A 17,394-nucleotide genomic window follows, 5' to 3' on the forward strand; every position below is an offset into this window, starting at 1 on the left:
CATTTTTTATTATGCTTATACTTTAGTCAATGAAAACAGAAAATATATTACATAAATTATAAGCAGCCAATCAAAATGATTACAAAACAAAATGAATAAAAAAATTGCAAAACTCATTTAAAATAAATTTAATATCCAACAGTGTTGACATCCTTTTCGTAAAAGGAACAGTATCAAGATTTCAATATGTCTTTGCCATTCTTCAATTTCTTTGTCAGTCTGTGCTTCTACATTAGCCTAATAACCGACACCAATTGCTTTTGGAGTTGAAGGATATGCAACATCTTTAAACTGGAAGTTGATGACTCTCAAATTGAACATTCCTTTTCCTTCATATTATTAAATATATTACTGCCCCTTGAGGCAACTTATAAAATTTCAAAACATTAAAAAAACCACTATCAAAGCCACACTTTTTCGTTACGTCTAGATTAGTGACTCGTGTGACATACAGACTAATTGTTAAATTTATTACAAATTAAAATGATTTAGATCTTAATTACATAACATAACTGTCCAAAATGCATTTCTTCAAAAAAAGATAATGAAATTTCTGTGATTTCTTAACCCCTAACTTTTAACCTTCACATGGAGCAGTAAGAGTTAAGTACATTTGTCAGGAGTTAAGTAATTTGAGGATGATCTTTATGTGGAACAGTAGGAGTTAAGTAATTTGAGGATCATCTTCATCAAACTTGTTTGTGTCTATGAAGTACGGATACATCAGTCTCTTGCCGTGTCCGGGTGTCTGACACGAACCCGATATCGACGTCGGTACTCTATTTTATTTTCTATCAAATGAATAAATCAAATATATTTTTTTTTTCAAAGCATTATTTTATTACAACTATTTTTCTTTATTTATTTAATTATAAAAACCTCATCCTTCTCTAAAACTTTATTTATTTATTTATTTTTACTAAAAAGTCTTTAATTTATTTACTAAAAAAATAGGATGTTACAATTCGATCCTAGGCCTAATTTAGGATTATTAGTAGGAGTATAAATAGATTCTTACACTTTGCTAGTTTTTGATGAAATTTCATATTAGACACGGTAAGAGAGTGTCTTTCTCGGTTCTTGTGTAAAATCTTATGTTCTTATCAAAGAATTTTATTTTTTGTGATGAATTATCCTCAATTTATTAATCTGTCAAGATTGTGGCATTGTTCTTTCATATCCTTCTCTAATTCCACTTTTTTCCTTCTTATTTTCTCCAATTTCGGGGAGTCTCGAATAGGTTCCCCAATTTGTTGATGCTAAAAGTTAGATTCGCAAATTAGGGTTCCATCAAACATATATCCCTTTAGTGATAACAAAGGATGTCCCTAGAGCTTATTTAAATCATTCTGCGATGGCAAGTCATGACAATAATCTAAAAACTACATGAGCAATCATAACACATATAGTCATATAGCTCATTGTCACTTGATCCATTATCCATAGGCTTGGGGGGAATCTTCACTGTCAATGACTGTCTCTTGCAAGTGGGATTTACTATTTTTCTACAAAACTTAGCACCATATTTCCTTTTTTTGACAATTATGTGGAAAATATCGAAATATGAAAGCAAGAAAGATCTCTTACAAGAAAGAAGTAAATAGATAAGTCAAAAAAAGGTCAACCATTGGGGCTAGATTAAATTCATGTGTAAAAACTTTGATTTTTTCACACAAATAGTCCAAAAAGAAAATGATTGCCCAAATAATACAACCCAAATATTATTTACACAAATGATAAAAACATTATGCATGGTGAGAAATCGGTTCCCCCTAGACCGATTTCTCACCTACAATTTTTTTTCTCACGTTAGGAAATTGATTCCCTAGGAAACAATTTCATAATGTTGTCTTTTTTTTTCTAAATGACCTTATGCAATCGGTTCCCTAGGTGTTTTTTTTCAACGCAGTTGAGAATGTGAATTGTTTTTTTTTTTTTGTTTTTAATTGTTTATGTTATTTCTTTTACTTTTTTATTTTTTAAATTATTTTCTATTTTTCTTACAATTTTTTTTAAAAATAACTTTTTTTTGTTTTAATTTGTTTTATATATATTAATTTATAAAAAAAATGTAATTTATCTAGAATAGCATTTAAGAAAAATGCATATATTTAAATATTCAATATAAATATAATTTTGTTAAATATTTATAAAAATATATAATTTCATTATTTATATTGTATTTAAATTTAGTGAAATATTTTCTTTGTTATGATTTACATCATATTTTTCTTAATTTTGTTACTTATTTAATATATTTTTCACAAAAAATGCATATATTTTTAGTGACCATATATTTTCTCACTTATTAATTTTAATTTGTTGTAGTTAGAGAATTAAATGAGCAAAAGAAGATAAAAAAAATACAGTAACAAGTTAAATTGAACTAAAATATTTAAATTTGAAACAATACAACAAAAAATTTAAAATACAAATAATATGACGTAAATTCAATGTTGTTGGCTTGAGTCTACACGATGGGGGCAATTTTTCTTTGAATAACTTAAGATGTGACACACAAAACATTGTTTTGGTTGACCTGGTTCTCAAATATCTATTTTAGTATGGATACGAGAGGAGACAAGATGACCCTTAGAATTTCTTTTCTTGTTTGGGTCGAGACAAATCATTGGCTCGTAACATAGTGGCCAATATACACTTCATTGCGCAATTCTTCAACAATCCTTTGTATATGTTAGACATACTTTCCAATGTATACACAGAATGTATGTAGTTCCTATACTCATGATGAGCTTGCTTACAAGTAGCAACAACATGAGAATAAGACATGTACAATTTCTGGAATTTGTCATAGCCACACCACCTTTCATCCTGTCTGACTGTGAAATCTCCAATAGGCCAAACCTCTCTCGAGTTTATTGTCTCCTGGACCAAGAACTGTGTGTCACGTTGATTGAACTCAATAATAGTGTGAGTGTTTGCCTCTCTCTGTGCGTCTTCGATGCCCTTGTTTAGTGCTTGCATATAAACTTGGCCAGATGCAAGTATTGTTGCAACTTCTCTCCCTCTTTTGTTGAACAATGCATTACATCATAGATATCTTGATTTTATTAGGGCACCTATTGGCAGATTTCTTGTGCCGAAATAATTGACTGGGCAAGATTGGTTGTCATGTGCCCCATTGTCGGCCATCATACCATGCAAGAGTTCATTTATCTCATGGAATCTCGTTGAGCCAATTAATTGCTCGGTCAACATTTGGTTCCTCCGTCATAATGTTGTAGTGGCGATTGAATGTAAGTTTTGTCCTTGCATATGCAAAGTAGTTATAAACATACAATTTCAATATTGTAGTCAATAATACAAAATGAATTAATATTTAATATGATGAGAAAGAAGTTCGACACTCACCCATATTGATAGTTAGTTTTTTTATGACATTGTTCTTGCATCTCCTTGTGTAAATTTGTGCAATGCGAATGCAGAACACATGCACAAAATTCTTCATCTTCTAGTTAAATTCTAGTATTTATAGAACTTCATCTTCAAATGTTTGTTGTCTTACAATAGATGAATTTCTTCACTTAAGCTATCGTGTGATACTTATGGTTGTTTGAAGTGTCTGTTGTCTTACAATAGATGAATTTCTTCACTTAAGCTTTCGTGTGATACTTATGGTTGTTTGAACTTTCAATGCTTTCATTAAATGCACGCCCTTTCTCATGTAGTGAAATCACTCTGATTGGCATTCATGTAGAATACTTCAGCAAAAACCACTTTCCTTTGGTCAAAGTAGGTATGCACAACAGAGTGCACGTTTTGATAAAGATGGTGACTTTCAGACCTTGAACTTCATTTATTCTTCATAGGTTTCGACAAATCCTAGAAGAATCTCTTTGGAAAATGAATCTCAAACACAGAGTATTAAATAAAGTCTTAAATGTTATTTCTTAAATGTTGTATCAGATCATAGTTTTAGCTAACTATCATTTGAAACTTCAGACGTAGACTCACAAAGCATGTTTTGATATCACATAAGACACATCTTTTAACATTTGTATTTATTTGTATATAATCAAAATAATTAGGAGACCAGATTTATCTTAAGACACAAATGTCTTTTGACTTAATAGGCGAACTTTCTTGAAAAGTTTAGTGCTTTGTATCATGGTTCATATGCTTTGTTTTGGGCAATTGCATGACAAGACAGAGTCAACATCAGAGGCATTGACCAAGGAAAAGAATTCACCATCTCTCCAACAACCATCGCCGCTACATCTGGGAGTTTGGAAGAAAGGCTGGTTTTTGACAAGGACTAGAGAAGGAGATCACCCAGGAAACTGTGGATATTTATGGTCGTTCTCGACTAGTTACATAAGATAGAATAGAGCTCATGATTCTTGAGGACCACAAATTTCTCCTACATGTGCAAAATCATACACAGTTTTTTATTCAACATGGTAATGCCCAGACTTGGGTCCAAAGACTATGTCAGTGAAAGGGACATATTCTACTTGTATAAGGTGATGGTGGGTGAAAATATAAACTTTCCAAAAGTTATCTTCAATTATTGGTTGCAAGCGTTCAAGGATAGAATCAACCCCAAGGTGAAGAAAAACCTAGTTCCTTATGGTTTGCTCTTCACCTAAATCATGAAAGAAGCTTGTGTTGATGTGTTTGGTATAGCACCACCTAGAGGACAACATAGCTTAAAGGGATTACCTTTATGAAAATGGGAATTATTGATAATTTCCCATAATATGCTCAAAAGCACATCAAGAGAAAGGTCACGGATGAGCCCAAAGAAGAACCACAATCTATGGTAGGACAAATGATGGGTGCTTCGTTTCTATTGACTTAGGGGGAGCAAACCCAACCTAATCCCAAACCACCTTATACCAAGCCTAGTCAAACTATATCTAAACTTCTAACCAAAAGAAAAGACCTACCTCCACCACCTTCACACCTAGCGAAGAAACCCAAAAGGCAACCTCCGCCTGATTCCAAACCTTATGACCCAAACCTACTCAAAAGAGGAAGGCTCCAGACTCTAAGTCTGAACCTGAATCTGAACTTGCACCTAAAAGACCAACCATTAAAATTAAACATCCTTAAACCCAACCTCAATCTACCCCATCCTCACCTCCCAAACAACAAGAATTTGCATATTAGATTCTTGAGTCATCACAACCTCAACCAGCCTCACCACCAAAGGAGCAAAATCTGATGTTGTTATTCTTGAAATTCCTACCTCCCAACCTTTGCCTTCTCTAACCCTCTCAACCTTCACCTAAACCTCACCCTCCACCTAAACCAACTTCAGCCCCACCAAGAAGAAGTCATTGGTTGAATCAAGAAAGAAGGCCAAACTTGATTAGACCTGGGAAATGAAGGAAGCTTTAGAGATGGAACAAGGTATCATCGCCCCTGTTAAGGCTCTATCTGTTGAAGAGCACAAGAAGAAGCTAGTTAAGGATGCAAGACTTGTTGCCTTAGCAGGTAAGGAATCTAAAGACATTCCAGATGATGTAGTTCAGGAATCCCTAAAGACTTTGTCTACCGAGGAGGTGTAGATGAAGGCTACTGAAGAGACTACCATGAAGGACATATATAGTGAGTCTGCCCTTGAAGAAGTGGTGCTAAAAATATTTCATTGCTCACTCTGAGGATAAGAAAAAAAGAGCATAGCATATCCAATCTACAATAAAGCATGGAGCAACACTTATGTCTCAATATATTGTTGAAAGGCAAATTGAATTGCAAATTGGAATTGTAGATGAAGTTTTGATCCAATGACTCTAAAAACTTCAAGTGAAGTTTACTTGTATATATAGTAAATTTTAAACCCGTGCGATGCGCGGATTCGATTAAATTATATATATAGTATTTATATAAAAAAATATATGCATATTAGTAAATTAGTTTTTAAAGATATTAAATATAATTATATTAGAATTGAGGATGATAATTAATTATATTTTAATTGAGGAGATATTGTTTTAAAAAATATTAAGTCGATCTATTCAAATTTATTTTGATTTTTAGTTCTTCAAGTAATAATAATAACGTAATACTTATATGAAATATATAAATTAAAAGTATATAATAAATATATATATATATATATATATATATATATATATATATATATTGATAATTATTTAAATTTAAGTATTCATTTTTGTTGTTGTAAATGCTATGTTTTCATGCATTCAATTTTTTTTTACTTTTAATTAAGTTTTTTTAAAAATTATTTTATTGTAAAAATAAAAAAAATTACTTTAAATTGATGTTTTAATCATTTTGAAAATATTAGTTTCCATTATGTGATGTTAGTTATTAATACTACTACCACTACTTATTCTTTGATTTTAATTTCACTACTTATTACTTTTTAAGGTTACTTAACTATAAGAATTTTTATATATTTAAGAATTTATATGTTTTAATTTAATTACTATTTAATTATTTATCTATATAAGAATTATTATTTATCTATTAAAATTTTTATGTAGTCCTAATTTTTTATATATTATATTTTACTTTTTAAATGTTATTTTTCTCACTTTTAATGAATTTGGAAAGACGGTGTTATTTAATAATTATAATTATTCTATTATCGAATACTTTACACGTATTATAATAGTTTTTTTAATAATAATAACAGTAAATATTTTCATAATGATCAATTATAAAATATCAGGATTTTTTTTCAGGTAAATTTAGATATTAAAGAATAATAAATATTCATTACGTATCATAAATATAAAGAGTAATATTTTATTATTATTATCTTATTTGATTATTACTTATATATTAAAATTAGTGTTGTAAATTATATTTAACATAATTTTTCCTTTAAAATACCGGTGAATTTTTTGCATCAATTTAACTGTCATTTTTTAAAGTGTTATATTTATAAACGGAGAAAATAATGATTAAACACGCTTAAGTGAACCTACTACTGCACTACTGCTCTAAATATAATCTATAATAAGGACTCTTCATGTCATGTTAAAAAAAAAATATGATAAGTTGAAGATAAAAAGTGAAAGTCAAATTAATTATTGATTTTAAGTTGTTAAAAATGAGAAAGGGTAAAAATGTACATATAATTTATCTATAATATAGCAAAAAAGAAAAAATAAAAAATATATGAAATAGTTGAACAATAATGATCAAAACATAAATAAACACAATAGTAAAATAAGAAATGAAAAGAAAAAAATGCATCAAGTTGCATATGTGGGGAGAACATATAATAATAATAATAAATAAATAAATAAATAAATAAATAAGTTATTATATTATATAGTATTTGGTCTCAATCTTCCCTTCACATGCTTCTTATCTTTTATTTGTATAAAGCGTCAATGTTGCAAGCAAATTAAGTAAGAAAGTATGAGTGACATTCACATTATCTCAAACTGTAGTAGTAAAAATAAATACTCATTAAGGAAAAAAAAAATACTAAGCAAATACAAAGACAACGAATAGAAGATTACATTTGCTAATTGGTCCTTAAAAAGAGAATATTAATGAAGTAAAACTTTCAATATCTCTACATAAAAAAGTATACAAAAAGAAAAGTTCCTACTTTTTATCAAATAAAATAATATTTAGATAACTTTGTCAATAGCATAATAAAATAAGTCTTATATGAAAAATAATATGGGCAATTAACCAAAAAAGTAAAATAATATTACGGTAACGTTAGCATAAGTTTTGATATCTTTTTTATTATTATTTTAACCGAATTATCTTGGCGTTTGATTGCTTGCGTTTATATGTAGATATACTCAACAAGAAGCTATGAAGTCCTAGTCGTTAAAGTTTTGTATCCTTGAAATCGTGACATGAACACTTTTATTTTTGAAAAAGAAAAATTAAAGTATTTAAAAAAATCAAAAACAAAATATATATTATTGTAAATTACATAGTATATAGATATAAAATATATTAAATAAGTGGATAAATTATTAATATACATATATTAAATAATTGCTAAATTATTATTTTGTAAAATTAAATAATTATTTTAAAAAAATTTAAAACTAATACTACATTATCTCTAATTTAATTGATTTTTTCTATTTCTATTTTTATAAATATATAATAATAATAATAATAATAATAATAATAATAATAATAATAATAATAATAAATCATTATTATAAAATCCATAATCCTCCATAATGGTTACTTATATATATAAATTTAATTTTTGACCAATGATAAGTGTTGTGTATAGATATATTTTGGGATTGAATCATATAGGAATTGTTAATTTTCCTCTCTTATCTCCTCCTTTTTATGTGAATAATTGGAATTTTAACCTCATTTTAGCTTTTGTTGTGCAAAAAGTCACTTGTTGAGCACGAGATTACTGTCATACTCGTTAAGCGCAGAAATCACGCTTAGCGCGAAGATTGCGTAAAATCTAAACTGAACTGCACTTATAAAAAGAGGAAGAGGAGAAAGAGGAAAGACACACAACTACACATAGAGTATTCAAGAGAATATAATTTCTTACAGAAGGCAAAGGCTAGAAGCGGGAGAGTCAACCATTAGGAGTCATTCCTTTCATCCATTCCTTTTCTTACTTACCCTCTTCACTACTCATTACCCTCTTGCAATTGTAAAATCTCTCATGATAATGAGAGGCTAAAACCCCTTTTGTTGGGAGTTTAGCAACCAACAACCAACTGCTTTTGATGTAATTATTCTTTTTATCTATTTAATGTTATTTTAATTTCATTGTCTCTTTTATGTGCTTAATTTGATTGATTGTGGTTTGATCACCCATATTTATGGTAAATTTTAAGGGTAGAGTTGGGAAATGTTCATCTTTAAAAAAAAACTGGAAAAACACATCTAAATAATTCATCTCTCAAGATAGAATGAGTTTATTTAGTCTGTTATACATCTTTATTTTTAATGCAATTTAACTATTTTATCTCCTAAAGGGATTTAGGAGAGAAAATAGATAAATTAGACTCTTTCACTTAAGAGATCATTACTAGAATATATGAGTAGATGCAAGTGATAATTGGAATAACCTTACATAGGAAGAAATCCTTAACATTATATCAATAATAGCTCTGGTAGGCTAAGTTCCTAACAATTTCATTTTCTAAATTAACTTTTGTTTCTAATATTTGCTTCTCTCATCTTGTCTCTCTTAATTAATTAATTTAATTTTATGTTTATTTTTTTCTCTTGTTTATTTTAATTTAATTTTATGTCAATTTATTTTACTGCTCTTTTCACAACCTTTTAAACCAATTTATATATTGCTTAAGAATTATATATTCAGCTACTTAAGTACAAACAAAGTTTTCGTGGACTCGACACTCGAACTTTCATTTTAACTTTACTCCTTGTACACGTTGGTGCACTTGCCAATTGATCAATAACCAAAAATTAAATTAAATTATTTTAGAAAATTAAAAAGGTAGGTTATTGTAATTTATATAAATATGTGCATAAATTATTAATAAACATACATTACATTAAATATTTTACATAATTATTAACTTATTATTCTTAAAAATAAACAATTATTTTAAAAATAATATTCTAAAATTAAATATTATTTTAACAAAATAATTTTAAAATTAATACTACATTATCTCTAATTCAATTATCTCTTATTTAATTTATTTTTTCTATTTGATGATGATGATGATGATGATGATGATGATGATGATGATGATGATGATGATGATGATGATGATGATGATGATGATGATGATGATGATGATGATGATGATGATGATGATGATGATAACTAATTTTTTGAAAAAATCATAATCCTTTAAGATGTTTCTTACGGCTTTTGTGAAGTTAAAGTTTCTATCTCATGATTAATGTGAAGTTTATATAATTAAATCAAATTAATAGTTGTTACAAAATTAAAGTTTTGATCCGGCAGTTCTAAAAATTTCATGTAAAACTTATATAGACTAGATTTTAAACTAGAGGCTATGCACAAATTCGATTAAATTATATTAAATATATAGTATTTATAAAAAAAGTATATGTACCTTATTTATATAATTTGAAAAATATTTGATACCATATTAAATACAATTATATTAAAATTAAGAAAGATATTTAATTATATTTTTAATTGGGGAGATGTCGTGTTAAAAAATATTAGACCTATTAAAATTTATTTTGATTTATTTTTTCTCCAAATAATAATAATGATTTAATATATATGTGAAATATATAAATTAAAACAAATTAATTATTTAATTTGAATATTTATTTTTATTGTGAATACTATTTTCACATGTATTTGAATTTTGTGCATTTATAATTAAAATTTTTAAATATTTTTTATTTTTAAAATATAATTTTGTCTTTAAATATTTTTATTGTTGAAATTTTCAATTGGTTAATTACGTTATGGCTTAAATTGAATACTTTTAAGCAACACATAAGTTTTGTCTATTTTTTTATAAATATATTATAGCATCTATAACAGTATTTATGATTTGAATAAAATAAAATTAAAAAACAAAGTGTACTTATATATTTACATATATTTTTTAAAAAATTAAATATTAATTTAAAACAAAATATGATAAAGGATATTTTACGGTAAATTATTTTTATGTACATTATATTTATAAAGTTATATACTTAATTGTTGATTAAAATAAAATATTAAGAAATATTTAAATTTACCCACATATTTACAAAATCATTAGTTTTAATGGTTATTTTTAGTTGTGAAAAATATTTTAATGTAACTGAGTTATAAAAAAATAAATAAAGTTGAGAATAAGTTTAGTATAATATTCAATATAAATATTATTATATGTATTCAAATAAAAAATTTAAAATAAAGTACATTTTTAGGTAAAAATTATAAAGTATATATACATAATACTTTTTAAAACAATATGTCCTTAGTTACTTTAAATATGAATTATTTTAAATTTAACTATGTATTTATAAAATTATTATTTTTTTAAAATAACTAATTTTGAAAAATGTGCATGATTAGTAATATAATATTTAATATTACTACTAATATGAAAATTATAAAAGTTAACATTTAATTTTTGAAATTGTATAGGAAATAACATGCTATTACTTAATATAAAGTAACAAAACTAATTTTCAATTTATCAAAATTGAATATTAATAGTATTAATTGAGTAGCTTAATTCTTCATTAAATACATATGTTGCAATAAAAAAAATTTATAAAATTGAATCTTTATCAATTGTCATTATTTGTTTATTTGAAGTTTATTATATAACTAGATTTTAAACTTGTGCATTGCATGAGTTTAGTAATTTTTTTAATATATTATTTTTGAATGTTTATATATAATTGACATTTAATTTTTTAAACTATTCAATTATATATCATATAAAGTTACATGAAAATTTATGTTATTGTATTGAAAAGTTTAATTTATTATAATTTTGATAAAATAATGGATCAACTTGTTGAAATTTATTTTTTAAAAAATATTTTTTGATAAAATAAACATATTTTTATTTTTTTTAATGTATTTGTGTAAACCGATTTTACTTGAAATAAGCATTTTTCTTCTTTTTTCTAAAAGAAAACCATATATGCTTCTTAAAAAAAATACTTTATTTATAAAAAAATTATTTTTAGTTTTAAATCAGTTAATGAGATATAATGTTGGTGAACCTATGAAATAGAAAATGGAGGAGTAAAAAAAATGCACGAAGCACAAAGCCTTTACTTCTTCTAATAACAAATATACAATGGAAATTAGAAAAACAATATGCTTTTTTAAAGACCGTTGTCAAATTAGAAGTTCGATCCAATGGTTGATAAAACTTCAAGCGTCATTTACATATTATATATAGAGAGAGAATAAATAGATAATAGATTTTAAACTTGTGTGATGCACAAGGTTTATAAAGACAAATATCATAAGAAGAAAAATTGAATTGTGATTTTAGAGATTTTAAAATCTTTTTGCAATCAATCAATGTTTTTTGTTTGAAGAAGAATGTTTGCAAAAATAGATATTAGATCTTTGGGAAAAAAACACAATCAGATGATGAAAAACAAACATATGAAGTACAAGATGTTTTCAAATGTCTAAAAACAAATTCAGACCTTGGGTTAACTGAAAGTAGAAGGGAAATAAAAAAAAAATATCAGACATAGAGAGTTAGTTATGCTGGTTCGTCGACTCTACCACGAAAACTATGTCCAATTTCTTTGCAAAACACAAGTTTTACAACCTTCTCACAAGTTACAAGCAATGTGTCATGTCCACTTTTACCTCTACAAATCAAGTTCTACCCCCAAATTGAATAATATCCAGTATTCTTTGTTCTACCAAGTTATTGTTGACTCTAAACAAATCAGAAGAGATTTGTAGTTTGAGTTTGTTTCACAGAGTCTAAATCTAGAATCAGTTTACAAACTATTTAGTCTTTTTCTCTCAATATATTCAAGGTGTTTTGAGAGTTTTTTCTAACTTTACAAGAATATAAAAAAAGCTTAGAAAGAATAATGAATGTTTTTTCACACAAAATTGATTCTTCAAAACTTCAAAGGTTCTTGTTTATATAGGTCTCATCTTTAAATGTCTATTGTCTCGCATTGGGTAGATTTCTATATTTGATCTACATCTAATGAATGTGGTTAATTAGTTTTGCTATAAATTTATAATTATTTAAATTTGAGTATTTATTTTTGTTATTGTAAATATTATGTTTAAATGTACTTAAATTTTGTGTGTTTGTAATTAATAATTTTCTAAATATTTTTATCGCAAAAATTAAACTTTTATTTTCAAATGATATTCTAATCATTTAAAAATATTAGTTTTAATAATGAGATATCGTTGAAGTTTTGTATTTTTAACTTCATTACCACTTAATTTAAACAAATTAACTTTGTCTACTATTATTACTATCATTATGATTATTTTTATTATTATTGTTATGAACATTATTATTTAATTTATAATTTCATTAACTGTTATATTTTATAGTTATTAATCTATAATTTCTTTAAAAATTATATTTATCTAAAAAGATTATCATGTGACCCTGATAACTGCTAAATAATTGTGAATTAGTAGTAAAAAATTAGTCAAATTTTGGCCTGAAATTAATTATTTAGCAGTTATTTGTGATTAAAAGTTAGATAATTAATTAAATTGAATTTTTGGTTGCAGATACGAAAATTGAAGTTACATTAAGCAAAAAGGCAACAGAAAGGGAAGAAAAAGAAGGAGTTTAAAGCAGGCCCAGCCCAACACGCGCGCTAAGCGAGCAAAGCAGCATAGGCGCTAAGCGAGATGTTAAGCTCGAAGATGCAGAATCCGTTACGCGCGCTAAGCGCGAGCCACATGCTAAGCGTGCGATCCAACAAAAACACACACTAAGCCTACAACACGCGCTAAGCTCACGATCTGAACGCGTTAAGCGCGAGGTGTCGCGCTAAGCGCGCTTTCGAAGGCCCAAAGCTCACTTCAGTAGCTATAAATAGAGAGCTAGTCCAAGGGAAACGACACACCTCACCTTAGAGCACTTCTCTCAGCATTTCAAGCTTGAGCTCTCCCTTCTCTCTCTATATTCTTTGTTTTTATCACCCCCTTTATTTCCGTCACCCTCAGTTGTAAAGCCCTCAATGGTCATGAGTGGCTAATCCCCTAACTAGGGTCTGGCAGGCCTAAAAAGCCAATGATGTATGGTGTACTTCAAGAGTTATCAATACAAAGAGGATTCATTCCAGGTTTTTATGTTCTAATTCTTTCCTTTTAATCTTGCATTTATTTCTTGAATTTCTTTTGTGTTTTTATTCGCTCGGGAGAGGGTCTTTCCTAATAAGGGTTTAAGAATTAATTCATGCATCAGTTTTAGGGGTTATACGCTATGAAAAGGGTAACACCTAATAGAACATCTTAAGAAAAGGATCATCGGGTTAGCATTGCTAGGCATAGAATGATAACTCAATGCCCGTGCATTTAGCAACATCTAGAATTTAACCTTAATGCATTTTAATTATTGAATCTTCGCAAAGGCATTTGGGAGATAGATAGTTAAAATAGGCTTGTCATTGTGAGGCATCAGGGGCAAGTAAAATTAATAGATGTGGGTAGAACTAATACAACTACATTGGTAATGAATATCATATTTACATGCATCGTAGGCCAATTGGGTTTGTTCGGTCTTGGCATTTCTATCAATTAATTGTCTAAACTATTTGATCTAGTAGTAGGAATCTATTCTTGCGCCTATTCCTATGTTTACTAATTACTTCTTACTTACAAATTGAAAAGTATTCGATAAAGTGCAATAAAATCCCTGTGGAAATGATACTCGGACTTTCGAGTATTACTACTTAGAGCGATTTGGTACACTTGCCAATATCTCAACAAGTTTTTGGCGCCGTTGCCGAGGATTTTATTTTTGCACTTAATTGCCATACTATATCAGTTTGTAAGCCCAACTCTTTTTTTCTTGACTTATTCTTTTAGTATTCTTTCTTTCTCCCATAAATTGCACGGGTAGTGCCTTTTTGTTTTTATGCGACTTAGAACTGCATCTGGAGACGTTGTCCCTATTAACTTAGAAATTGAAGCTACTTGTCAGCGTAACAACGCTGCAAGAAGAAGAAGGGAGCAAGACACAGAAGGAAGCATTTACACCTCACCTCCTCTTTCTCCAAATCACACAGAGATGGACGGGGAACCGGCACGAAGAGTCACCCTAGAGGACTTCTCTAACACCGCAACTCCTTAGTTCTTCACAAGTATTGCAAGGCCGGAGGTTCAAGCAGCCAATATCTCCTACCCACACTCTCTTATTCAGTTAATCCAAGGGAACCTCTTCCATGGTCTTCCAAGCGAAGATCCATATGTTCATCTAGCTTCATATATAGAAATATGCAACACCGTTAAAATCGCCGAGTCTCAGGAGATGTGATACGCCTCAACCTCTTCTCCTTTTCCCTAGCAGGAGAGGCAAAACGATGGTTGCATTCCTTTAAAGGTAACAACTTAAGAACCTAGGAAGAGGTAGTGGAAAAATTCTTAAAGAAGTAGTTCCCAGAGTCAAAGACCGTCGAAGGAAAGATGGAGATTTCTTCTTTCCATCAATTCCCGGATGAATCCCTTAGCGAAGCACTAGACCGTTTCCACGGATTGTTAAGAAAAACACCGACACACGGATATAGCGGCCAGTACAGCTAAACATATTCATCGATGGCTTGCGGCCTCAATCGAAACAACTACTAGATGCATCCGCAGGAGGGAAGATTAAACCGAAGACTCCAGAAGAAGCGATGGAGCTCATCGAGAACATGGCGGCTAGCGATCAAGCAATCCTTTGTGGTCGTACCTATGTTCCCACGAAAAGAAGCCTCTTGGAAATCAGCACGTAAGACGCAACTTTGACACAAAACAAGCTGTTGATGAGGCAAATAGAAGCCCTTATCGAAACCCTCAGCAAGCTGCCTCAACAATTACAAACGGTAAGTTCTTCCCACTCTTTTGTTTTGTAGGTAGAAGGATGCCCCACATGCGGAGGAACCCATGAGGCTAGACAATGTGTAAGCCAACAAGACACCTCTCGAGAAGTAAACTATATGGGCATACCGAATCGTCATAGATTCCAGGGCTACAACCAGGGAAATTCATCCAGATTCCATCAAGGGGCAGCAGGATTCAATCATGGGCCACCGGGATTTAATCAAGGAAGAAACTTCACGCAAGGCTCAGGATGGAGGAATCAGGGAAATCAATATAAGGAGCAAAGGAACCAACCACCATACCAGCCACCATACCAACACCCTAGTCAAGGTCCAAATCAGCAAGAAAAGCCCACCAACATAGAGGAACTGCTGCTGCAATTCATCCAGGAGACAAGATCACATCAAAAGAGCACGGATGCAGCCATACGAAATCTGGAAGTTCAAATGGGCCAATTGGCACAAGACAAAGCCGAACGACCCACTATAACTTTCGGGGCTAACACGGAGAAAAACCCGAAGGAAGAATGCAAGGCAGTGCTGACTCGAGGGCAGAGAAGAGCATAGGAGAAGGGTAAGGTTGAAGAAGAAGACCGGCCAGAGGAAGAGAGGATAGAGACGCAAGAAGAAGAAAGGACAGAAGAAGAAGAGAAGGTGGCATCACCACCTAAGAACAAGAGCCAGAGAGCAAGGGAAGCCTAGAAGGAAGAACCACCAACCCTACCACAGGATCTCCCATATCCTATGGTACCCACCAAGAAGAACAAGGAGAGTTACTTCAGACGTTTCTTGGAAATATTCAAAGGGCTGGAAATCACTATGCCATTCGGGGAAGCCTTACAACAGATGCCCCTCTACTCCAAATTTATGAAAGACATCCTCACCAAGAAGGGGAAGTACATTGACAATGAGAATATTGTGGTAGGGGGCAACTGCAGTGCAATAATACAGAGGAAGCTACCCAAGAAGTGTAAGGACCCCGGAAGTGTTACCATCCCGTGCACCATAGGAAAGGAAGCGGTAAACAAGGCCCTCATTGATCTAGGAGCAAGTATCAATCTAATGCCCTTATCAATGTGCAGAAGAATCGGGAATTTGAAGATAGATCCCACCAAGATGACGCTTCAACTGGCAGACCGCTCGATCACAAGACCATACGGGGTGGTGGAAGATGTCCTGGTCAAGGTACGCCACTTCACTTTTCCGGTGGACTTTGTTATCATGTATATCGAAGAAGACACGAACATTCCCCTTATCTTAGGCAGACCCTTCATGCTGACTGCCAACTGTGTGGTGGATATGGGGAATGAGAACTTGGAGTTGAGTATTGACAATCAGAAGATCACCTTTGACCTTTTCAAGGCAATGAAGTACCCATAGAAGGGTTGGAAATGCTTCAGAATGAAGGAGATTGATAAGGAAGATGTCAGTATTCTCAAGACACCACAATCTTCACGGGAGAAAGCAATGCTAAATGCTTTAGACTGTATAACCAGTGAAGAGGAACAAGATCTGAAGGCTTGCTTGGAAGACTTGGATAGACAAGCCAATATTCCTGAGGGAGAAGCCATATTTGAGACGTTAGAGAAGGAAGTTCCGTCCGAGAAGAAGAAGATAGAGTTGAAGATATTGTCTGATCATCTGAAGTATGTGTTCTTGGAGGAAGATAAATCTGTAGTGATTAGTAATGCACTCACAACAGAAGAGGAAAACAGGTTGGTAGATGTCCTCAAGAAACACATGGAAGTAATTAGATGGCACATATCGGATCTTAAGGGAATTAGCCCTGCTTACTGCATGCACAGGATAATGATGGAAGAGGACTACAAGCCAGTTCGACAACCCTAGAGGCGGCTGAATCCAACAATGAAGGAAGAGGTAAGAAAGGAGGTACTCGAGCTCTTAGAGGCTGGGCTCATATACCCTATCTCTGGCAGCGCTTGGGTA

The 17,394-nt window shown here is 30.3% G+C and overlaps 1 protein-coding gene across 1 annotated transcript; it reads left to right on the forward strand.

Moving 5' to 3' along the window:
* Positions 1 to 16,191: 16,191 nt before the first annotated feature.
* On the forward strand, positions 16,192 to 16,827 carry LOC114383807. Its single transcript, XM_028343542.1, has one exon. It carries the CDS (start codon positions 16,192 to 16,194, stop codon positions 16,825 to 16,827), a length of 636 nt encoding a protein of 211 aa, XP_028199343.1.
* The last annotated feature ends 567 nt before the right edge of the window (positions 16,828 to 17,394 follow it).

This window comes from Glycine soja, chromosome 14 (genome assembly GCF_004193775.1).
Source record: "Glycine soja cultivar W05 chromosome 14, ASM419377v2, whole genome shotgun sequence".
NCBI lineage: Eukaryota > Viridiplantae > Streptophyta > Magnoliopsida > Fabales > Fabaceae > Glycine > Glycine soja.